The 25,323-nt window shown below is 40.1% G+C and overlaps 1 protein-coding gene across 1 annotated transcript in view; it reads left to right on the forward strand.

Moving 5' to 3' along the window:
• Positions 1 to 318: 318 nt before the first annotated feature.
• Positions 319 to 25,323, forward strand: part of UMODL1 (uromodulin like 1) — a 42,988-nt gene continuing 17,983 nt past the window's right edge. The window contains exons 1-11 of the mRNA XM_026053032.1: positions 319 to 367; positions 7,612 to 7,773; positions 8,173 to 8,279; positions 10,860 to 11,052; positions 11,969 to 12,109; positions 12,888 to 13,007; positions 14,745 to 15,002; positions 16,613 to 16,725; positions 18,618 to 18,837; positions 22,342 to 22,479; positions 23,017 to 23,742. Coding sequence (XP_025908817.1) covers positions 319 to 367; positions 7,612 to 7,773; positions 8,173 to 8,279; positions 10,860 to 11,052; positions 11,969 to 12,109; positions 12,888 to 13,007; positions 14,745 to 15,002; positions 16,613 to 16,725; positions 18,618 to 18,837; positions 22,342 to 22,479; positions 23,017 to 23,742 — 2,227 coding nt within the window. The remainder of the gene's footprint in view (positions 368 to 7,611; positions 7,774 to 8,172; positions 8,280 to 10,859; positions 11,053 to 11,968; positions 12,110 to 12,887; positions 13,008 to 14,744; positions 15,003 to 16,612; positions 16,726 to 18,617; positions 18,838 to 22,341; positions 22,480 to 23,016; positions 23,743 to 25,323) is intronic.

Below are 25,323 nucleotides of genomic sequence, written 5' to 3' on the forward strand. Positions count from 1 at the left end.
TTTCATTTTTGTTACATGCTTTATTTAAGACTAGTTTGTGCTATGTTAAATCTGTCCTCATCGTTGCTGGTTTCAGAGCTTAGAAACTGAGTCTCATTCTCAGACCTGCATAAAATTAGGTAGCTAATGAGCTATCACTGATTTCATTTAAACTGAAGCCAGTGAAGCACAGCAGCTCTCAGAGGACCTGGACTAACACTGCCTGTTACAAATGTAGACAGGCAATGCAGGAGCTTCAAGAATAGCTTTTCTTTTGTGTGTCAGACACCTGAAAGTGCTCCCCAGTGATGTCTGACTACGCAGTGTTAGCCCACGGCAATGTCTGAAGGAGATCTTCTTCCAGACATCTACCGTGACTCATCTGCTTGTAAGTCACTCATCCTACCTTCCACTTACAGTCAGTGAGGAAAGACAGGCACTTCGATGGCCTGGGCCTGGGGTGTGCATCTGAAATAGCTGGATGACTCTGACGTGGAAGTACCCGTTCTTCTCCTTTATTTACAGAGACARTTTCAGCAGCTGAACTTAAATGCAGAAAACTGTGTGGTAGATAGATAAAGTAGTGACAGCTACATCTGTTGTCCCTAATTAAAAATATTTTTTTTCCCCAAATTTTGTGTTTTCTCTGTTTGTGAATACCCTTCCTCTAGAATTTCTCAGTCCATGAGATCCATGAGCACATATCTGAAGTTTGGAGCATGTCTGTTAATTTTCTTTGAATTATTAATTTATTAATTTATTTGAATTAAATTGCCTTTTATTTTCCTTTGTACCTGAAGGCATTGAGAGCTATTTGAATTTTCTGCCAGTCCTCATCCTTTTATAATTGAAATCATGCATAYGACAGACAGGCAGGATTAATTTTTTTTCCTGCCCATTTTCAGAAGTAGCATTCTTCCTAACATCAGCTTTCTTGGAAATCATTCATTTGTATTGGTTCTATTGCTGCTATTATAGCTGTTTTTTTAACTAGACACTGCAGAGACCTTATGCTATCTATGCAGAATCAGTGGCTATCACTTTCTTTTCTACTTTTTTTTTTCTCCCAGAAAAAGGCCTATCTTTGCTAGGCTATCATCTGTGCAACTATAGCMTGACCAGGAATGTGTTTAAAATGGTTGCCTATCAAAAGTCCTATGAGAAAAACACTTCCTGTGGAGGATGGATTCCATGGATGATTTGTCCCCGGACCTACTATAAAACACACTATCATGCTGTCCAAGTYCCTGAGATCCTAAATATCACCGACTGCTGTGAAGGATATGAACAAGTTGGACTCTACTGCGCTTTGGGTAAGTTTTAACCAGATTAATAGTTGAAAGGAGTGCTTCTGCTGGAAGGTCAAATCTCTTGATTTGAGACTGAGCTTTAATTCAGTTCTGAGTAATAGATAAAATCAGTGAGCCTGCATAAAAACTAAAATAAACCTGGTTCAAAATGTGAAGGTATAGACATGAAATACTAATGCTCCGGATTCACAGGATTCTGCCTGTTTGTTGTAGGAGAGAAGGAAGAAGGCATTTATTTGTTCCCCATTCAGGGGCTCAGTATTTGTCCTGGTTCGGTTCAATACACATGGCCAAGTGGAGTAGCTCACCCTCAGCTGTGCCYGTGCTAGGTGAGGTTGCTTTTACAGTAAGAGCTTGATTTGGAGCAGGGTTAGTTTCTAGACTGCTTACCTGGGTGGGTGTTGAGTTCAAACAACTCATGGCCTTGGGCAAAATTTGTACCATATATTTTCCTATCAAAACTGTATCGGGGTCAGTTTTCTCAGGGCTTCCGTGGTTACCCAGGGCTCTGTTTACACGAACCCTTTAGCAGATCTCATTTAACTTTTGAGCTGTTGACAAGACTGCTTACTTAGGAAAAAGTAATAGYATTTTACTTGAGTTGGAACTTTTTCTTCCCCCTTTCCCATCAGGGCTATTTGTTGCCAACAATCAATTCCTAATTTTTAGCACTTGAAGTACTTTAGTACTTGAAATACAAAGGTAGAAGTTATTCCCCAGAGAAAATTTCTGAAATCCTCCAAGGACTCACCAATGAATTCCTATGACAAAGTACCTCTGGTTATTAGTTTGCTAGGGGAGGTACATTGATGTAAGCAAAGGTTTTTCTAGTAGAAATAAAAAGGTGCACAACTTTTGCGTGAGTCTGTTTTGGCAAAAGAGCAATTTATTTTACTTTAAGACATTTAAGAATATCTGTAATTAGGTGAAAATCATACTTGAAAAAGATTATTTAGTCAAAAGGCTGTACTAGATTGTCTGTATTTCTTTCAGAAGAAAATTTAATGAATATATGATATTATATATATTATATATATTATATATATTATATATATTATATATATTATATATATTATTAGATTATCATACAACCTTCTTTTATGGACAAAAACATATGCTTTTAAGCTGAACAGGCACCCTGGATTAGCTGGAAAAGCACTGAATGGTGCTAGCATCCAAAAAAATTCTGTAGGACATAATTCTGTCTCATATTTTCAATATGACATTGTGTTTTCTCCRTTTCTCCTTTTCAAGTTATGGTCCTAAGAATTTTCATAGTATCAACARTGTAGAAAGATCAAAAAGGGTAGGTCCTATTGCAATCCTGGCCCTGCCTTTGGGTCACTTGGCTCGAGTGACTCAAGTCTGTGGGAATGTCCCCCAAGCTGCTCCCCAAGCACATAACATGACCTGAGCGGGTGTGAACCGTATGTCTTGTCAAGTGAGCTGTTATTCTTGACAAAATGTGTTCATCCATCTCTGAAGTTGCTTCAGTGCATTAGAAGATGAACCTCCAAACAACTTTTCCAAGCTGTTTTCGGAGTAGTTAGAATAAGGAGAATGTTGTTTTAGGAGGAAAAAGTTTTAACAGGAAGACTGTAACACACAAGTGCTTGTTCTGTTTGGCAGGGAAAAAGAATAAAAGCATAATTAGGCACACATCATACCTCATTTATTGTTTCCTGCTATTGCTTTGTTTCTGTGTCTGTTGCTAAATGTCAGCCAGGGCAAAATTTGACCTGCAGGTTACAGTATTTCCAGACAGTCTTGTCAGACTGGCAGAAGACTCACTGTTGATATTGACAGGTGAAATTCTCCAGGAGGTCTAATTCATGTTCAATAGTCACTTCAGTAAGATCTTTTTAATATATATGCATGTGTGCACATTTGTTCTATAAATAAATGAATCAGATGGCAAGGCTGAGAAACAGTGGGAGAAAATTGCTTTTTGAATTCCACAGCACAAGGGAATATGTTGAAGAGTGACTAGCAAGTTATGGTTTTCTATTTGAATGAGAAACTCCATGCTTGGTTACACATTTTTTTTCCTAGTATAATTGCATGCATTTAAGAAGCATCTCTAGCAAACACATAAGCTTAAGAGGTGTCTGAGTTTATTTCATCCAATRCTACAGGTCTACCGCAAAGCTTAGCTATGGAATTTCAAATTCAATTTGCCACATTGTTGATATGCACCCTGGATGGGTTTATCCGTGAAATGCTGTGATCGTCCTGACTCTTTTCCTGTCAAACTTAATTCGGGAATAATTTAAGCCATCAAAGTGTTCATATGGTTTCTAGGTGATTTCTCTGTTTAGATTATTCCAGTATCTTTGCTTTTCAGGGCATTAGTCATAAATTCTGTGAATAGTAATGCACTGTCTAGACACAGCCTTAAATAAATGATGAAAAGAGGAAACTGGAACGGCTGCAATCGCTGCACGGTGTGCTGTTGAACTACGGTTATTTTCTCCTTGACGTTATCCATGCTTCCATGCTGGCATTCTCTCCATTGTACTAGGAGCTGAAAGGTCAGCTTAACCTTTCACAAAAACCTGTTTCTGGACTCTTCCCCACCTTTTCTTCKTGGAAGGAATCATTTACCCCTGCATGGGGTATGACAGGCCCTGCTTTTCTTATTACTGTACTGCTGGGGCAGAAATACGTATGCCATTATTCAAATTACTCAAATATTGGCCACTAGTTGTCTGTTGATCCATTAGGACAATTTTACAGACACACAGAGGAAATACTTCAACTTTATAAAATTAAGATTGCAAAGTCAAGTATCTAAAAGTTAAGACATGATAGGGTTAATTCTAAAGTTAGAATTAAGTAAATGCAATTATTGTTCATTCTCTTTGTGCCTAAGCATACATTCTTTTTAAATTAAATTACCTGTTCTCCTGCCTTGCCCCAAGGACCATGTCATGCTCAGAGTGGATAGAAGCCCTTCTAATGAGTTTCCCAGCAGTGCATCACTCTGGCCTCTGCATTCACTCTGTGGCTGAGTGCTCTGCTAAGGCTCTCTCTGAAGAGAGATTATTTATCACATCTTGAGGTAAATCCTGGGGTGATTCACAGACCGTAACTTATCTTCATGAAACCCATGTGAAGGGTGGGAGGTACTCTGTCTTACTGCCGAGGAACTGAGCTGCAGAGACTTTCAGATCAAATAATTGTGTGTGGCCTCTATGAAACATCTACGATATGCTCTTTCCTCTGGGCATTTAGTGCTGCCTTTAACAACTCCATGTGTTTGGAATCAGTGTCTTCAACGGCGACTATGAGGAATATCACATTCGCTAAGGCAGCAGATCAGGTTCCTGGAGCCTGCAAAGCCCATGTGTCTGAGAGGGTGATATGAGTTTATTTTAAGTGATTTTTCTCAGGATCTTGCAGACATTCTTTCAGGCAGAGACAAGGTCCAGTTCTCCATTGCCTGAATCTGTAGTGTGGTTACTCGTCTTCCTGTGGGCTCATTTGCCACCYGCATTCCATATCACTGCATAAGATAAAACAGGAGAGCTACAGGCAAGAAGCTCCTTCCTTAGTTACTGATCTACCACCTATCTCCATTTGATCCCCTTCCAGGGAACAAACGAGTGTGTTCTGGTGAATAATATGACTTTTCATAGGAAAGGGCATTAAGTATTTCGCCAGACACTGAACCAGCACATCCTGACACTGCCCTGCATCCTGATTAAACCCTGGACAGAGCCTAAGGAAGGAGAATTTCCCCTGGAGCCTTGAAATGGGATGCTATAACCACAACTGCTGGAGAACCTTTATAATGGGCTTTTTTTCCCCCTATAATATCATAGAAACTTTTTTTCTATAATATTATAGATTTGCTTCCACCTTCTGATCCTTAGCTGTGCTGCATCCTTTGTGTCTTCCAGGTGAGAGGAGAGAGAGGAAAGGAGGTTACTGTGGAACAAATTGTATCCCCCAAYACCACACACTGCAGCTATACTATATCCATAGGTTGTAACTGAGCTTTGAGTTGCCAGGCAGTGGATGCTGCTTTTCTATGTCTCTAATTCTATGCAAATAACGAAGGAGAAAAATCTGTGCTTTATCTGACTGATGGGGGTGTTTGGCAGCTGCCACCCCTGGTGCTTCCAGTGTTGCTTGGCAGATGGCCTAGCTCTGGGTGACTGTCCCCAAGATGATCGAAGTAGAGAAGCCTGAATTGAATTTCAAAGCGCATCTGGTGTGATGAGGCAGAAATGGGATGTGAATCCATCCCCGTTTCCGCTGATGCAAAAATGATGACCTTTAGGTTTTCGATAAATGGGTAGTGTGGCACTCAGCCAGGACTCAGTGGTGTTTGCTGAGATTGCCTGTGACTCGTGACTCTTAAATTCTTCATTCAACATGCTAAAAAGAAAAAAAATATATACAGGGTTTTGTTTTGTTTTGTTTTGTTTTGCCTTTGTTTTGTTTTAGCTTGTCAATACAGACCTGAGTTTATGATGCAAAGTGACCTTTAGGCAGCAGGGCAAACCCTGCAAGACGTACGGGAGTCAGCCTTGCATCAGGGCCAGGGGGACGGTCCTTATTCACTCTCAGAAGCTCTTGTGTGTTTGAATGATTTGAATGATCTTAGTTTGAATGATTCTCACAGTCTTGCTAAAGGGTGTGCTTGTTGACTGCATACACCCAAAATATACATACAGAGCATAGCAAATATGATAGGACATACCAAATATGATAGGAAATATTGAAAATAGTGTGGAAAAGGCACTCACCCATGTATTCTGGGCCCAGAGCTTCCAAACTGCATGTGCAAATAAAATGTTTTCTGCTGAGAAGTCTTATCTAAGCATCTCCACTGGTCTCCAACTTGTGGGTACTGGCAGGTTTTCCATATAAGCTGTGGACCCCCATCACTAAAATAACATTGCTTTTCTTCATTGCTACCAATTCTATGTGACAAGTTTTCAGTGCTTAATTTTAAATTTCATCCTTGGGTTGTAAATTGAACTGGGGATTTGCAGCATTAAAAATGAGATCTCTTACAGAGTTTACTAAAAACCCAAGGCGCTCTTTTTGTGGTAGGTTCCAGTCTATTGTGAATTAGCAGAGAGGGGGATCTGGAATGTGCATATGTCAGCACGTTACACAGTTTAGTTTAAATTTTGACTAATCAGGATCATTTGCCTGCTTGAAAAGGTTACTTTGCTGAGGCAAAAGTCATAGATTCAATATTCCCTTCCATTTCTCAGAAACATTAGTTTTACTTTTATTCAGAGCCTTGGGATAACAGAAATGGAAAACTCATGGRAAATGGCATTTGTTGATAGACTTGTAGTTTGCTCATTTTTTATAGACCTTTCATTTGCAATCAACTTTATTATAAGAAATGCATTTCTCCATTATAACCTATTTCTACAGCAAGAATCATCTTCATTTTTCTCCTGGCTGACTTAATTGCTCAATAAATGGATTGAGAGTTTACATGACCAAGGAGCTGTAGCCACAAATGAATGGAAAAGAGAAGAGAAATTTTTGTGCCAGTTAGAAAGAAAAGAGTTGAGCTTGTAGCTATATTTGAGAGCGTGGGTGAAGATGGTGTTTGTGGAACTTAACTATATTTTTTTCTTTTTCTCTGGAGAAAAGTAGGTGTTGGCATTGAGCCAGGACCACAGTTTTGGGAAACAGAAACCAGCTGCCCTGGCTACCCATTCCATAGGGTCGTCTGCCATGGGCTGGGGATCTCATGGGGTGCAAGGCTGATGCTGCTTGAATGCTGTCAGGTTAAAGAGAATGAGCTAAATTCTGCTCTCTTTCCTTGTGTGTAACCCATTTATCTGTAACTGGGAACAGCATTTATTTCAGTTCTCGTGTATCATCTTTGATTATTGATATTTGATTTTTTTTTGCAACAAAAGGTTAAAGAAAATCTCCTGAATTCTAGTGTAGATATTACTTGTTTGCTTTGATCGTTTTATTTTATTTGGATTACTCATAGCTGACGTTGGCTACATTTTCTCATTTTCTGAATTTTGCAATGTTACAATGTCTCCATATTTAGGAACTACATATATATATATGCTTTTATAACACACACACAGACACACACACACTTATGTAAAATTATAAGTTAAGTATTTATGTAACAGAACTGTTATGAACAAGAGAAAATTCTCATAGCATTGACACTATTGAAATAATGGCCTCTGTTTTCTCCCCATGAAAACCTCAGAACAGACACACTTTTAAAACAAGGCGAAGGCGTTTGTTATAAATTCAGCACCACAGTTTTATGGAAAGAGTGTTCTATGTTTTTGCTCTCAGAAATGTTTTTGTTACTTAGCACTCAAYAGATCCAGTGTATTTGCCTCAAGACCTGGTGTTTGTCCAACGGAGAATATGGAAACATCTGATTATCCTTGCACGTTTGATACTGAATGTCCAGGGCTTAAAAAGTGCTGCAGCTCATCCAAAGGAGAAGGCTGCGTGGATCCAGTGCCAGAGGGTATGCAACTGATAAATTCAAAACTGTGTCTAATACAAAAATTATGCTTTGTTTTTGCTTATGAGAATGGGAGTGGGCAGAACAACTGTTGCCATAGCTCTTCATAAAACAAATATAGAAATCTGTTTTGGATTAGCTCCAGGATATTCAGCTTCAGTATTTGAACCTGTGAGTCCCAAAYAGCAGGAGCTACAGGTCCAGTGGACCTTGCTCAAGTTCTTCTAGCTTGAGTTGCTCTCTGCAGCAGATGGGAAACATAGCAGTAGCTGATGGTTTGTGTAGACCCTTCAAAATTTCAAATTAATTTAAACCTGGCTTAGTTTCTCGGGACCTTCCTGTAGCTCTGAACTGAGACCTCAGATCTCCGCTGATTGAGCTGTTTAATTTTGTTCATTTCAGAAAGAATATTCTGGTACAATGTAACAGTGCTTGTTAAAATGGATTTTAGTGAATTAATCAGAGTGGATCCCCACCTTTTGAATCATTCTCGCCTGTTGCACTCCATGGTATGTATAGATAAAAATGTTGTTTGTKGCTCATTGCATCAGCATCTCTTAGTTACTCCTAATGGCTTTGGTTTGGAAAGGATCTCATAATCTTATGTGCTGGGCATAATCTTGCTATCTAGTTGCTCTCCCAATGGAGGGCAAAGCAATGTAATTGTTTTGGCCCTAATATATTCCAAATGTCAACTGCATCCTCTGGAATCTCAAGTAACTTTAATTTAACAGCTTCTTGAGTAGATATATCAGGTCTCTGACAAGGGGAATCTAAAGTTTTCATATTCTGAAATACATTTGTTATCCTGCTTAAGTGACACCTGCTTCAGCTCAGTTCAGTTCTAGGTCTGTGCCAGTCAGACTGGGTTGGGGTTTCAAGACCTGCTATGTGTGATGTTTTCCAATAAGGAGTTTTGAGATGAACTTTTCAAGAGACAAATCTGATCTCTGAAACTGGGAACTCCATGCAGGGTGGATTATGCAAGGCTGGAAGTTTTCCTGACAAAATCTAGGAATATGGCATGCTAATGTCTCTGGATCTGTTTCATTTTCATTCTTGCTGTAGGCAGTGGTGCTCCGTGAGACACCAGTGAGTTCCTTCTTCCGTAGGGCCAAGGCTGTGCCTCTTGCAGGGATTAGCTGTGGCCATGGTAACTGTGTGTATAGTCGCATTACAGCGGCACAGTATGGATCTTAGTATCCCAGCTACAACAGATAAGAAGAGTCTGGGGCTAAAGGATGGTCTGTCTAAAGGAAGAACCAGGCTACAGGCTAACATAGTGTTCAGACAGGGTGACCTTTTTAGTCCGTGGAGTGGTATTTAGGAACTGCATTGATGAGCTAGGACAAAGACACCAAACCATAAACTTGAAGGGTTTTCCCAGTACATGTCACTATTTCCTTGGGGAAAAAAAAAAAAAAAAAAAAAAGGGGGATAGGATGTCATCACTGAAAGGTACCCAAAGGGAAGTTCCCTATTAGCAAAGGATATATATATATGCAGGAGATATATATATATATATATATATACACATTTATCTATATTATAGCAAAGGATGCTTCTCTGCCACAATGCTCTAGATTCGGTGAGCAGGAGAACATAAATGATAGCAGTAACATGGGAATTTTGTATGTTTTTTTTTCTTCCCTTCTGCCTCAATTCCTCGCTTCAATTCCTCCTTGCCTAATCCTGTCCTGTTGGGTAAGGAGCAGAGGCAATCTACCCAGACTCACCTATCTTGGTCTCAAGGAAGCTAAGGCAAAAAGTCAAACACTCAAAAGAAAACACCAAAAGGAGGCCTTGCAAGAAACTTTTTTTCTCAAAAGAACGTATTCCAGGCTCTGTCTGCTCCGAGGATGCCTTTTCCAATGCCCAGCTGGTTTCAGTGTCCCCTCTCTGATTTGCGACGTGGTTATGAAGGCTAAATCATTCCCAATGTCTCTTTCTATTGCACTTAGTCCCAATCTCTTTGCTCAACAATCTGYTGCTTCACTCCCCTCCCGCTCCTTTTTATTTTTAATAATACTTTGGCCAGCACTAGTACATTCCCCCCTCTTAAACCTCATTCTTTCATCTACATTTCATTCTCTAGCCCTTCCTTTCCATCTTTTTTGGCCTGTCTCTTGTTCCTCATGTTCCAGTTGGTGACATTTCTCCATTATATTCCCTGAATAAAAAAGCAAGGAGAAAGACAGTGCTACGTGTTCTGTGAACACAGAGCTCTGCTCTCAGAACAACACAGCTGGGGACTGAAATTGCAAGGAAAACCCTAAAGAGCCACTGGAAAAGCTGAGTTGTTCTGTGGTTCAGACCCCTAAGAGGCTGAAGCAAGCTTGGGGGCGATGGACATAAACCTAATTTTCCAGGGAATTTGAACCTGTACAAGAGTGGTAACATTTTCCTAGGAAGAAGAAAACCCACAGTCCTAATGCATGTCAATCTGAACACATGCCAAATGGCAATTTGTTCTTCCTAAACACTCAGGTAATGGTAGAGTTTCTTCCATATAATGTCTCTGGAATTCTCATTAATGACTTTTCAGAGGTCCTACTTCTTAGGAACTACTGAATTATTTCCTCTGAAGCCTTCAAAAACCACAAGGAAAAAAATATCACCCTGAGGCTGACTCCTACCCTGGAAAACTTTAGTTCTCCTGGTCAAACTGTGACAAAGTTAAAGGACACTTTTTAGTTGCTTAAAATAGGAAGTGTTGGACAGCTTTATTACAGGTGCACAAATGGCCTGTCTAAAGTGTATTTCATTTTGTTGTTTAAGCATTACATGCCAAACAGAACATTTCCATATCTGTCTGGGTTACATGTTTCTGTCAAAGCCCTTGAGATCTGACATCGCAGCTCCACATGTTCAGTAGTCTGGCATTACTGTGCTGCAGTTTCTTTGTGAAATGCAAGAATAATGAGTTTTTTTTTTTGCATAAATAGAGACCTAGTTTGCTAAGATTTCTAAATAGGTGTTTTCTGCACTCAGTTTGTAACAGTAATCATTGCATAGATTATGCCTCATTGGCATGCCGTTGCACTGATAAAGACATGAGATACCAAACTGTTTGTTTACCTGTTTTYCAGATTACTGGAGCATTACAGCCCTTGAGTGCCTCTGTGTATCACATCCAGAGTAACCATGCAGAAATATATTCTGGGACAGTGGCCTCTCAGGTTCTCATTGGATTGCGTCAACCAGCTCCGCTAGTGGATGTGTCTTCTTCCTTGAAGGAYGTTGTGAAGCGTGTGTATGAAGTGATTGACACACATGTGCAAGGTTGCTATTTATTATAATCCTGTTCTTGAAGGGAGCCTTTTTATCCTTCTTCACTTGAGATTTTATCTGTAGGACTATTCCTTGGCACTCACATTTTGATGTGGCAAATTTTATAAGCTTTGCAACTATGGTCCTATACATATGTAGCTAGTAATTTGGGAGCAAATGATTTGGAGGGGAATATTCCTGCTTCCTGATTTACATTTATTTTCCTCTAGTATCATAGCCCATCTTTGTGTTGAAAAGCAAAAGGAGTTAAAGTCTGTCATAATCACTAAATATTTTAAGCAGAAGAGGCTCTTAACAAGGATGTAGAGGTATTCTATATCTGTATATGCAGATATATTCCATTTGTGTATACTTGTGTTATTTCCATAAGCTTGCATGCAGCAATGAGTATTTATAGTCTGATAATTAATAATTTTGTATTTAAATTTTAGGTAAATATTTTAAAATGTTGGTCTGAATAGATTTAATCTACTTTTTGCTGCATAGCTGCTTGAACATTTCCATTCCTGAAATGCATCAATGGCACAATTTGCCATTACTTCTTGCTCAGTGTTTATTTTTGAAAACTCACTCCAACTTTCAGTGGAACTTTAAGTGATTTGATAATTTGCCTTTCCCTGCTTCTCATTTTGCTTGGATTTGGATGACAGTCTGGATGTGGAAGAGAGGGCTGCCGCTATTTTCATTTTATTCCAAAAAAAATCTCAGAGGAAAAAAAAAATTATAGCTGAATCAGGGCTTGTTTCAGGGAAAGGCAGTTCAATCATTTTGTGATTCGGGAGCCGTTTCAACAAAGTAACTGCAGATTTTCCCTGAATGTAACATCTCCATAGTCTGGTCTACATACATTGCAGATCAATCTTGATGCTATTATCAAGATCTGTGTAAGATATGATTTTCTTCTTAGATGTCAATGAATGTTCCTATGCCATATTCAATGCCTGTCCTAAGAGAGACACCTGTGTAAATCTGGAGGGTTATTACAGCTGCAGCCCTCAGCACGACCATGCCGAGGCCAGTCCTCAACAGAGGAACACAAGACAGGAAGGTAAGAAATGTGTGTCTCACCTTGAAAATACTGAGACTATTTCTGTGGGACTTTGATCTAGGGCAGGAGCTGCCTGAGAGGTAAGAAGTACTGGAATACAGGGTGACCCATATCATCGTTTTGGGAAGAGGTACTGTAGGAGCTAGCTGTTAGCTATTTCTGTTTGAAATGTGGTGTATTTATCTCACAGTTCCAGGCTGTCTCCCATATCTCACCCTCAGCTGAAATCTAGCTAAAATCTCTCTARCTTCAGACCTTGACTTCTCAGAGCAAATCATTCACAGTCAGTACACCTCCCTAGTGGCCTATGGAAATATGATTAATTACAAAATGTGCACATAAAGTCTCCTTTCCGTTCTGACTGCAGGACTACAGCCTGAACTCAGTGGCTGTGCAGTATCACCTTGAGCTGCTAAAGTGTTGCTGAGTTCCTCTTTTGGAGGCAGCTGGAGTTTAGCAGTGGGTGAAATGATTCTTTGCAAAGTCCAGCAAAGAATGTAGGCATGTACTTATAATCTACAGACGTCAGTGGGTCTGTTAACAAGCTTACAGATTACGAGATAAATATTTTCAGATTCGGTGCTTTCGTTCAAAAACAATTTTACAATCATTTAGCTTCAAATATTATAATAATGGATTATCTATATACTTACATGATAATACATGTATTTTCATTTGTATTTATATAACTTTTGTTGCTGCTTTTCAACTCTTTAAAATGTGAATGTTATTGCTTTGGATTTGCTGTATTAGGAATGCTTTATTGTTTCTCCCTTAGGCATAGTAACATCTGTTCCAAATACAGCATTGGATACCATTAACACTAGCAATAGCTCTCAGTCAATAAGTAATTCGGCTCCCTTGTCCATGACTAACCAATCTGCCGAGGCTGGATGCTGTGAGTAAGCTTGGATTTGAATTAATATTGTCTTGCATTTAGTTCAGCACCTTGTTGATCCCTTTTTTGCTGAGGCTGGTTATGCTGTGGTGGGGTGATGTTCACAAAAGCTGATAATAATTCTGGAGTGAAAGTCTACTTACGGAAAGAAAGAGGATCCAGCAGTGGGAGATCTGGATCTGGAGCTGTAGTGCTATGAATGGATCACTAGAAAAGGCCAGTGATTATCCCAGTGGTTACTGGAGGAAGCTGACCTCCTTGAAGTGGGGTGGCAGTGATGGGCTTCTTGAGCCACTTTTGCATGGCGAACAGTTCAGGTGCAGCTCCTGTTGTAGGGCATGTGCTGGTAATCCAAAGCCTCCAACACACGGAAGAATTCTGGTGAGAGCTGCACAAGGTGGATACCACAGTCCTGCCTCTGGACCCAGCTGAGTGATGATCCCTGCTTGGTCCCAGARGGAGGAGGCTCCGATACCACGTCCAAGTCCTGGCCATAGCTGCTAGGAAGCAGACCTCTTGCCTTTGACTCCACAAAGCTGCTGACGGGGGATTGTTCAGCCAGGGTGGGTGGCCACAGCCACCCTGCACTGGAGCGAACYGTTGTGAACGGATGCTCTCCCTGCTTTGCATTACAGCTGCCTGAGGGACCATGATAAGAACAAATTCAAACCCCAGTGGAATTGTCTTTATATTGGTGACTTCAGTTTTTTTTCAGACAAGGGTTATCACAATCCTTTTAACAATATCTCCTTTTTTAGGGAGGAAATAGTTTTAAGGAATTCTTTGCCTGGTTCACGGAGATAGGCTGGATGTTCTAGATCTTCATTCTTTATCCACAGCTTCTGATCTAATTTGAAGCTAAAAGAATTAAACTGGAATCTTCCCAGCACAGGGCAGTATGACTTTTGGGCCATCTGGCACAAGGCCTGGAAAAAATTCTATCCCATTAAAATAATTTAAGAAAACAATCCTTTTTCTCAGGCTATTAGTAGAAAAGAATTGAAGCAGTGTTAGCAGGATGACTTGGTCTCTAGTTCAGTTTGGTGACTAATGTTTGTCTCACCTGATCCCAGCCGTCTTTGAGAGGTRTCTAGTCTGTGGACAGTATCTCTACTCTGTCTATATTTAGTGGAGAGAGACAGGCCCTGCTCAAAACCATTTCAATTCCACTGAATACAGATGCCTGGCTGCCTGCTCCTCTGAGGAGTCTTCTCTTTTCGAATCTATAATTGCACTAGGCTAGAGAGGCAAAAATAAGTAAAATTGTCTCCCCTTCCTTCTTCATCTCCCCAGCCTCTAAAAGCTGGGCTCTGGCTTCTATAGAAATTGGTGTTGGGGGTGTTTCCAGGCATATATCAAGGTATCGAATCTCCACCTACAGGTGTACATTGAACGATTAAAGTGGCAAGAGGGTCACCAGTGTGAGCATATGTTTATTACACAAGTTGCCTATTTCCAACTTTCTTTTATTGCTTGAGTTCACTGTCAGATTATCAATATTACAAGAGAGTCAACACTAATATTTATGGTAAAAGAAAGAAAAAAAGAATGGACACTCCACTGGTTAATGGATGAGGGAACCTCTTACTGTGAGAGGGATGAATCTGTTGTGACATAATTGAAAGAGAAATTTCCCCTATTGATCATATAAATGCCTATCTATAAGAGATTTGAAGAGCAGTATGTTTTAAGGACAAAATAATGCTTTTTCTTTGATAACTCTCCCTTGGACTGTGATAGATCCTCCTTCAATTAGAAACCACCGAATCTTCAGCGTTACCAGCAATAATTTTGAAATGTCTTGGCACATCAATTCCACTCTGAACCATACTTTCCAAGTCCAAGTGCTCAAGGACAAGGAGATTGTACAAAACCTGAAGACAGAGGAAATGAAAATGGATGTGTCTGGACTGGAGGCAGGTGTCATGTACTCGGTAGAAATCAGCTATGAAACATGTGGGAAAAAAAGCGTTTCTCAACAAAATGTTAAAACAGGTATATAGCCACTTGAAAATATTCTGTCTTTACACTCATGCAGCTCAACAGTGATCCCTTTGGGTGTCCCTGAACTTCATTTCCTACCTCCTTTGACACTTTATCTGCCTCTGCACCAGCATTTCAGACTGGTCTACCAGGCAGCAGGGCTTTGACCCTCAGCTGATGAAGCACTGCTAGAGCTGACTCAGACAATTACAGATATTAGGCTAAGCTAGAATTCACTTTTGCTTGGTTGGCACTACCTTCTGCTGCCACCACTACCCTTTCTGCTATGAGAATCTTTTTCTCCTGATTGACTGCTTGCACAAGTGAAAAATTCAGTCAGCTGGTTTGGCCAGGGCTCCACTGAGCTACTGAATGTGCTCAGAGGAAGGCTAGATTTTGATGAATAGTTTGTGAGAGACCAGGGTTAAAGTGAATGACAAGAGCTATATAAGAAAGCCTGCAGAATAGCTGCATAATTTCATTCAATTAGCCAGTGATGTTAGCTCCCCAAGACCCTAATCTGCTGATGAAATATAACTTACCTTTTTCATTATCCTTAAATTATTTTCTGAGCCTTCACACAAAAAGAAATCTTCCTTCATTTTTGTTAAAAAGCAGGCAGTGAACTACTTAATGCCTGCCAGCATGGGAATGCTTCTATTTATGTTTATCTATAAGTACCTTCCCTTTGATCAGATGAGATGACTCCTATTTTGGTCAGCAGGATCTGCCTGTCTTCATGGGGGGAAAGTAGGAGGTCTAAGTGCTCCTGGAAACAAAGGGTTGGCTGCAGTATGGASCTGGAGCCCTTAAGAAAAGGAGCTTTTCAAAGATAAGTCCAAYGAGTAACTACCTCTAACTGTTTATACAGGTTAAATTGATTATAGCTTCCTCAGCTCTAATTTTCAGCTGATGTGCTCTGTGCAGGATCTGTCCGTGCTCACCAGAGGAAGCTGCACGCACATTTTCTCCCCTCTTCAGTTTAGGAGTATACATACTCCCCACAGTTCCTACATCTGGGAGAAAACATATTGTGGCTGCTGGATTGAAGATGGACTGACAGATGTTCAACCCTGGATGTAAATCAAATGCAATAGTTATGTAGAGCCAGGCCCACAAGGATATGTGTATATCCTCTCACTTGGTTAGAATTAGGCACCTAAATATCTTTATTGACCTGCTGTAAGTACTTGGTGTATAGAAGACTAATAGCAACAAATTGGATTCAGTTTCTTTTTTTTTTTTTTTTTTAATATAACATTATTTTGCCCCTCAGGTCCCTCTCCCTCCCCCCAAAAAGAGGAGGGGACCTTCTTTTAAATACAAAAGGAAGATATTCTTTTAAATACCAGCAATTTTGCTGCCACTATATTTCTTTTGCTGGCAATGCTCAAGTCTTGTACTCTGTGTATATTTGSATCTAAAACAAATGGTTGCAGATCAATTCCAAATTTATACATTTTGTCTTAGGTTATGCCAAAATCAGGGGTGCTGACACCATATTACTGCTGGCTGTCAGCATTTGGCCATACTTTGAAGATTTTGCTCTGAGTATATCAGTTTTCAATGAATCCTTTCCTCTTCTGCTTGGTTAGCATGTATTTCAATATTGTGTTTTCTAGAGGCCAAGATATTCGGTGTCATCGTGAGGATCCTGAACTACAACTTAACAGAAGGTTTCTATGACACTAATAGTTCAACATATCAAGAATTTTCAAGACTGTTGTTTACAGAGGTAATGTTGAAGTATCATGGGTAATATATATTTTTGGATTGAGAATTTATTTAATTTAATAGAGAATTTTCTGCACAGTTTAAATATCCCTTGAAAATCATCGTATTATTTCCTGTGACCTATCTTTGTAATTAAAACAAAATCCATCTGACTAAGCAGATCAAGCCCTTGATCTTGTTAGTGATGGAGCCAGTGGGAATTTTCCTTTACAGAAGAGTAAAGGAATAAAAAAAAATCAGATGTGCAATAGGGACTTACTCGCTTGGCTCTTTACATAGGTAGTAAACTTGCAGTAAACTGACCTGAGGCTTTTTAATGAATTTTTGAAATGATTTTGCTAGCATTCATTTCAGTGTTGTCTTCTCAAAAAATATCAGACTGCTCTCAAAGTTCTTTTTCTCTATAAGCAAAGGCTTAAAGATTGCCTTAGCCTTTCTCTTCTAACTCAATTCATTATATAGCTACATATAGCCACCATCAATGCTATATATATTATAAGGTATAATCAGCCATAAACAAAACTGAGTGATGAGCTCTGTTACCAACGTTCAGCTTCCCAAACACAGAGGGCATTTCAGACACCACRGTCTCTTACAGTTTGGTTGTGGAGAACAGGGCACAGACAGAGGAACTCAGATCTAGGTCCAAAACTAAACTTTCCCAAAATACAAAAGATCTTATAAATATACATGAATATAAAGCCGTCTTAAAAAAAAAATATATTGCTAACATCAATGAAGCTACATTTTCTAAAGGCAGTACAGAAGAGGCATTTACTTATGAAAAAAGTGGTAGYTGAGCCTTCTAGCATGACTTCTTTTCCCATAGCTGCAAATTGTCCACTTTTGTTGGAGAGATGTTATCAATGAACCTATTCTGAGGCTGATGTAAACATAATTGGCATCATAAAGTTGGGAAGGAAAATGAGGGCCGCCCATCTGTGCCTTTTGGGCCTCACTGCATGTTTGGGAGCATGCCGGGCATTTCTCATTTCTTTCTTCCTCTCTTTTTCTTGCTTCCCCACCCAAATAGAAACTTAGATCAGATTAGCAGGTTGTTTATAGATTTTTTTTTTTGAGCAAACTCTGGCTGAATAGGAGCAAAGCTGTACTGATTTATGGCTATGCTCAAAGGTGCATGTAGAAAGGAGTTCTTGCAAAAAAGAGATTTCCCAGAGATTTAGTGTGAAACCTGCCAACTTCTGCACAGCTCAAATATTGACAGCACTGTGCATCTTTCATACTCAGAGTAACACCATTTGTTCAATAAGCTGAATGTTAGCTCAGCTGAATTAGCTGCATGTTAATCAATCATGATGTAATTGTGATACTGCCTTTAAGGTGAGCTATTTCAAGGATATTTTCTGGAGGCTGTCTGCCCATTTTTCTTCCTGCTCACCCTGAGATTACTTTGTCACTGTACTCGGTGCAGGCTAGCCTTGGACTGTTGAGTTTCAGATAGTCACTGGTGTCTAAAGCTATGCCTCAAATGGTTAATCAAACCTTTCCAGAATCAGTTTTCTGCACTAAGATGTGGATCTTGCACGTCTTGCATGGTATGGTGGCCGCATGCAGATTGACTACTGAGAYTGGCCTGTACTAAATGCCAAACCCTACCTGGATACTGCTTAGGGTAAGATGAGTGGTCAGATGAGTCCCATTTTCAAATGAGACTCCCAAACGTCAACCACTGAGACTCTTATTTATGTGTGTTTATATAATCTCTGAAAAAAGGGCTTTACAAAACACTTTGAAACTTCTCCTTTAACCACATTTTCCTACTAAATACTGCACATATATAAATCTTTAAAAGTAGTACCATCACAGTTCAATTTTAAAATAAGCTACTCTTATTGTGTTCCTAATTTTTGATGCTTCTCTCACTTTGTTCAGATTGGAAATTCATTTCCACMCAGCATTTCTGCCTTGTACAAATCTGGGAAGCTGAAAATGCAGATTGTATCTCTGCAAGCTGGAAGTATCATTGTGAGGCTCAGAATCACTGTACAGGACCCTGAATTTTCCATTGATGCCTCTACATTTGCCCCAATGCTTTCTTACCTATACAACAGTTCTAGGATTCTGGTGGATCAACAAAACACCGTAGTAGAAGGTATATTTTTAAAAAGCAAAGCAGAGTTCATATTTTGATCACCCATGGTGTCATTAGCTTTCTTCATGAAAACAAAGTTGTGGAGAAACACAGTACAATGCGGATCTTACAGTGATTTGTTGGATAGAAAACCATGATATGAGAAACCTCTGTGAGATTTTATCTATAAGCTCAGAAGAAGGAGCACTTGGCTATCTCTAGGTGCATGCAGGCACCCTTTCCCTTTACTTTGGTATGTTCAAGGAGGAGCACTCAGTTTTCCTATTAACTTTCCTCTCCCTCCTTGTGGATGGCCAGCCTTCCACACTGTTGGAAGTTTGCTGTATCTTGTGCTGAATTAATGATACTGTGGGTTATTTGTAGCCTTTAAATACATATGCCCTCTGGACAGCTTGTGCTTAAAGGCTGGGCGGTTGTCTTTGGGCCAGAACTCCAGAAAAGAAACCCAGCATCTTCAGAATAGAAATCCAGCCACAGAAAYTCCCTAGTGTCCTTTTACTGAATAGGGCTAAAGAAGCATGTATGGAATTTATGTTAAACTAGGCCTTTGTTTGATCTTAAGTAATCACCATTTTATCTTCAAAGGGCTAAGTTCTGACTTCAGGTTTCACAGCAGACAAAGCCAGCCAGAGTTCAGAGAGTTGCCAAAGTCAACAGAATGGATTATTCTTCTCTCCCAGTGTATTGTTCCCTTAAAAAGCTTAAAAGCTTATTTACCATCAGACAAAATTCTCTTTGGAGCTGCAGAGGCTCCAGGCTTACAGAGAACAGGAGAGGAAAAAGACAGAAAACACAGATTGCACCTGAAGCCTATGAATATCGCACTGCTAGCAGATACTGAATTGCAAGATGCTGATGTGTGCCAAAATATACCTTAAAAACGTAACTGATATAATCTTCCTGACTGCAGAGGATTGTGGGTGTGCTGTGACTGAAGGGTTTGGAAGGAAGGAGGCAAAATTTTTTGAGTGCTATTTTAAATTCAGAAAGCCAGATGACTTCCAGTAGCAGCACTCTTATCTAGGAGCACAGCCAACTCTAACACTCCTGTTCATGGAGAGAAAATCGAGTCTGTTTCTTAGCTCTGGCCAGACCAGCATTATTTGACATGAGTTTCTCAAAATGACATGTAGAAAGTAAGACTGATGAGTGCAGTACGTGAAGGAAAGGTTTTATGATGGGGTCAGAAAGCAGGGCAGCCTAAGTCCTGAGGCATGTATTAAGTCATAAACTTGTCCAGCTCCTCTTGTCTTGAGGGAGCAATGCCCCTTCTGAGATGCTCTGCAGAACCTGGCCATTAAGGACAATGTTTTTGATTTAGTGACAGTGACAGAGCAGAGAACTCAGCCCTAAAACAGCAAGAATGAGAAGACAGAAGACGTAGCCCAACTGAAGGAACGGCACTATTGTGGTTCTCTTTGCATCTYGGTTTTCTGTCATAATACATAGACACCAAAATGGCTGTTGTGTGAGGCATAGTGAGAAAAGGGAAAGAACATGTACTGATCCAGGATCAAGATGCACCTAGTGCTATATCATGTCCCTAGTCGTAGCTGGGAGCCAGCTCCTGGAGAAGAGCAAGTATATGGCAAGTGTAGGTGATGCCTTTCAGGAATCCTGTGTTGGTTATCTACTCCTCCAGGACTCTATGAATTCAAGGTGATTTCTTTTGGGTTTCTCCTCCATGGACCCCATAAAATCATGCAAGCACAGAAAACATCATTAGACAAGATTAGATCAGGGTTTCACCGATTCGTACCCACTCTGTGAACTTGCTACAGACATAATGAGTAATCAAGGCAAACACAAGAGCACTTAATTTTTTTTTTTTTTTTTGGATGTGGGACTCTTGGAAGAAGTAGGGGTCAGAGAAGGTTCTTGTTGAATGTGGCAGGCCAAGAGTGCAGAAACGAAGCACAGAGCCCACCTTGAGGTGCAAACACTATASAAGAAAAAGGGTGATGTGTGTGTCTACATGTGTATAAATTAGTGCCAAAGAGCGCAGAGGACAGATTGTAGGTTTTGGGCTGAAATGTTGTGGAATGTGGTCAGCAGAGATTGAGAAAACTGCTTAAAAAGCCRTGTTAGGTAATGGGAAAGGAAATCATCAGCAACAATGGAGCCAGGGAACGTAAATTATTTGTCAGTTAGCACTGGAACATCTCTCAAATGGTGTTTTAAACCATCAAGAGTTGCAAATGCCTTATAGCATAGTAAGGCATTTGTGAAAACATTTTCATTACTGATGGTGTAATCAATCTTGCATACTTCTACATTCCTTCTAAATGGCTTAGGCTGTAGCTTGATAGGTAGATGCTGGCTACAGACACATGAAATTATCTGGTGAAAATTATCTGATGAGGAAGAAAAGAGAAAGAATTGAAATACTATCTTGAAGGAAGTAAAAGGGGAAGCTTGTGTGCAAGTACAAAGGTAAATGCATGTATGTACATGTACATGCAAATACATGCTCTGTGCTTTCTATTTCTAAAAGGGGATTTTTTTTTTCTGAGAAATACAGCAATTAATGTCTGTTTACAGAACAAGTGCTTATAATAATGCTTTGTGCAAAATGATTGTGAGGTCTCTAATCCGAATTACGTGTGCCAAGATGTAGAGTTTTTAGTCTGGCTTCCTGCTGTCAGTGGATTAATGCCTGAGGCTGTGAATATATATATGCACAAGTGAGTGTGCACAGGGAGTGGTTACGTGGAATTCATTGGGATTATTCACGTATAAAGCATTAACTCCCCCTTTACATGTTTGCTGAAGCACAGTGCAAATGCTGTTACAAAACTCCAGATTAAAATCCTTCAGGAGTGAGGATACTAAACCATAAAATTGGTCTAAAGCTCCATGATGGGGAGAATGTCTTACTTGAACCTAYTCAGAGTGATTGGAATTAGATCTTAGAAATATTATTAGAATATATTCATGCCCTGATGAACCACAATCTCTTTAGAGGGGAGTTATTTTCACTTACCTTTCATTTGAAGTAGAAAATGATTTGACTTTAAACTGTATTTAATAATGTAGCTAGTAGTAACAGAACTAATCATTACTTGATGTATTTGGAGATATTATAACCAGAATTTTGTATGATGTATCCTTTTGATATATCTGTCTCTCTGACCTCTTGTTATCTTATTCCTCTGGTTTGTTTTCTAGCGTCTAGCAGACTTTGCTATGCACAAACCTATGATATTTTCTCCCTTCAAATCAGTGTATAATTCTTAAAAAAAAAAAAAAAGAAAAATTCTTAAGAATTCTTTATCTGGAGGAAATATTCTTTAGAGTGAAAGGACAAAGGTTGATTTTTTTATTTGACCCAGTAACAACATAGTCAGTGTTTGCATCACTCAGAGTTTGTTTGTCAGGTAAATGATGAGAGAAGATCACATAAGTAAATTTAAATATTCAGGAAAGGATTTCTTTGTCATTATTTCTAACATAATGCAGCAGAAGGGAGGCCATTTGATGGATGTTCTTGTTTTGGTCTTCCAGACTGGGATGAATGTGCTTCTCAGTCTGAGAATGACTGCTCCATACTTGCAGAATGCATCAATTTGATGGGTTCATACATGTGTCGATGCAAGACGACCATGGACACAAATCCATCCCGACCTGGAAGAAAATGTGAAGGTGAGCGAGACAGCTGTTTTTCATTTTGCCATAAAAGATGGGAATAAACTATAGTTTCTACCTCTGCCTCTATTAGTATCATGCCACAAAATGCATGAAACGTGTRTCATGCACAGAGTGCAGAGTCTGGCTGAAGAACCATGTATGATCTATGTCTACTATGGATGGCCCTCATACATGCCTTTGCATGTAATTTCTCAGAGCTACTCTTTGATTAGCCTAAATACTGGTTACTGAGAAACATGAGGCACAGTTTCCTCTTCATGGTATCTCTGAGGCTGATTTCCCTTCTCTGTAATGATCCATGGCATGCAAATTGGGAGAAGAGCTGCAGGAATCAATTCTTCTGCATGTGGGCACAAAACAGACTCAGTAATGTAAAAATTACAATTCGTCAAAAAAATATCTGAGTCCTGTTTCTATAACACTATAACATGTGGTGAGGTGGTTTCAGCCTTCTCCTCGGGTGGGATCTGGCCTGTGCTTCTGTTCTCTTCCGGTCTCAGTTTCCACTTCATGTGTGTTTGTTTGCTGCAGGTGAAATTGTCAACCCCCTTACTGAAACGATGGCTCCCGAAGTAACAGGCACCACGGAGATGGCTCCTGAAGTGAGCACTGCAGGCTCTGCTTCCCCAGCCGTCGCTGAGGTGGAGGTTGTAGCTGCCGCAGGCTCCAAGACGAGCACTACTGTCCACGTCCCTGCTGTACTGCCCCTGAGTGACGAGCAAGCGCACCACAGCCCTACTCCCACCAATGCTCCTCCAGCCACTTGGAAAAATGGCTTGTCGTTATGGTCTGGCTTTGGCAGGGAAAACATCTCCACGGCCACAGGGGCCGCCGCCAGTGAGGGACCGGCCGTGACCACAGAGCAGCAGGCAGCTGTGAGCCTGTCACAGCAAAGCTCGGTGGCAGAGGCCTCCCCTGGTGCACTGCAACAAGACGCTGCCCCCACAGATGCACCCATGGGCATGGCTGGCCCGAAGCCACTCAGTTCACCATTGCCAGTACCATCAAATCAAACGGCCTCCGCTATTACAGCAAGACATGAAGCTCTTGGTGTGTCTCAGGGTGGCACCAGTACAGCTCTGCTGGGCACAGGAGATGCTGGAGTTCTCCCTTTCAATACCACTCTCAAAAGGCACATGGAGATGGAGAGAAAGAACAGTTCTTCATCTGAGAAATATTTTGGCGTCTGGGGGCCACCAGCTTTGCCAGACTTCTCTCAGGTGTCCAGCCCAAATCCAGGCCCAGACATGGACCAGAGTGAGTATGTGCCCTCCAAGGGCCTGCATGCACAGTAATGCAGCAGCATGGTAAGCCAAACCTCACCCAAATTCCAGAAAGATGCATGGTTCTTGTAATCAATGGTCTGGAATTAAGGCAACTAAACTAGTTTGTATTTGTAAAATATACTTTCTTGCAGGAACTGACACYTTTTTTCCCCCTCTAAATCAACATGTCAAAATATTCTGACTTTCCGGTATTCGACAGTAGTTCTATTGATGATACGTTTCCTCTTCTCAAAACAGATGAAGCGAATTGTACAGCGCTCAGAGCATCCTCATCAAATCATATGTTACTTGTCCTTTTGTCACATATCTTGGTTTCTGCTGCATGCTGTGGCACCAGGTACCATAGCAGCAATCTGTAGAGATATCTCGGAGACATGAGAAAGCAAATGACCTGCCTTTGTATTTCCTTGGTTAAGCAAGGATTAGATAGAACTAAGAAAATCACCTGAAGGGCAGACGTGCAAGGATGTATATGAGCCATTTTTGAAGACCTTTAATTGAGATTAAGAGGGCTGATAGAAGGACCTTTTTCCATTTCAGTTGGGGAGGATGTATTGCAACTACTTAGAGAATCTTTCTGCTGATTGTTGCTGAATCATAGTTCAGGCTTAGAGCCAGCTTTGATCTTTAAATTATAGCTGTGGTTAGTATATGAACCTCACTATCTGTCCTGTGCTAAATGTTCTGTTCCTTTACTGTGTTGGTAAGGGATACCTGTTTCAGTTGTGTTTCTGCTTGTCTTTATTTTTTTTCTCTTGTGCCTTCTACATCTCTCAGCTACAAACTACACACTCCCATTTCTCTCTTCTCTTCCTCTCTTCTGGGATCTCTTGTTCCTGGGGTCTCCATTTATCCAGCAGCCTTCTGGTTCTTTTTAGTTCCTTCATCTTTTTTTCTTTCTGCTTGGCATTGGTGACATTTAGGAAAAGAGCTAGGTAAATACACAATTTGGGAGTTTGCTGGGCAAATGGAGGAAAAAAAGTCATTTTGGACTGAATAAAATATTGACCTCCACTGAAAAGCTCTATTTACTGATTCTTTCTGTGTCTTCCCCTTCTTTGATACAGGAAAGAGCAAAAATAAAAGAAATGTTCTTGCTGTTGTTGTTGTTTGTTTGATTGTTTGTTTGTTTTCCCTAAATGAAAACAACAAACATTCATTAAAAAAAGTTGAGGTAGCTCCTTTTAGATATCAGATATTGTAGATCTTTTTCTTACAGCTGAGAAACAAATTGAAGAATTCTACACAAACACATTAATACATACATCTGCTTTATTTTATGGATGAATCAAATATTAAGCCAAGTATATTTGCCTAGCTTTTGCTAGCACAAAGGTCTACAAAGGGACTATGCTTGGTGAACAACAAGAAGAGCCACCATGGTGGTACTTCATGAACCCAGACAGGTAATTCGAAGGATAAAAAGGTGAAGTGTAATATAGAGCTCCTCCTTGTGGCAACATCTCTAACCTGGAGCTCATCCTTAGTCACAGCAGAAAGCAGGGGCAAATCCTTCATTCTGCCTAGAGGTGGTTCCTTCTGGATCAGAAAT

Source organism: Nothoprocta perdicaria, unplaced genomic scaffold, assembly GCF_003342845.1.
Source record: "Nothoprocta perdicaria isolate Ctin4 unplaced genomic scaffold, notPer1 scaffold_96, whole genome shotgun sequence".
NCBI classification, from domain to species: Eukaryota; Metazoa; Chordata; class Aves; order Tinamiformes; family Tinamidae; genus Nothoprocta; species Nothoprocta perdicaria.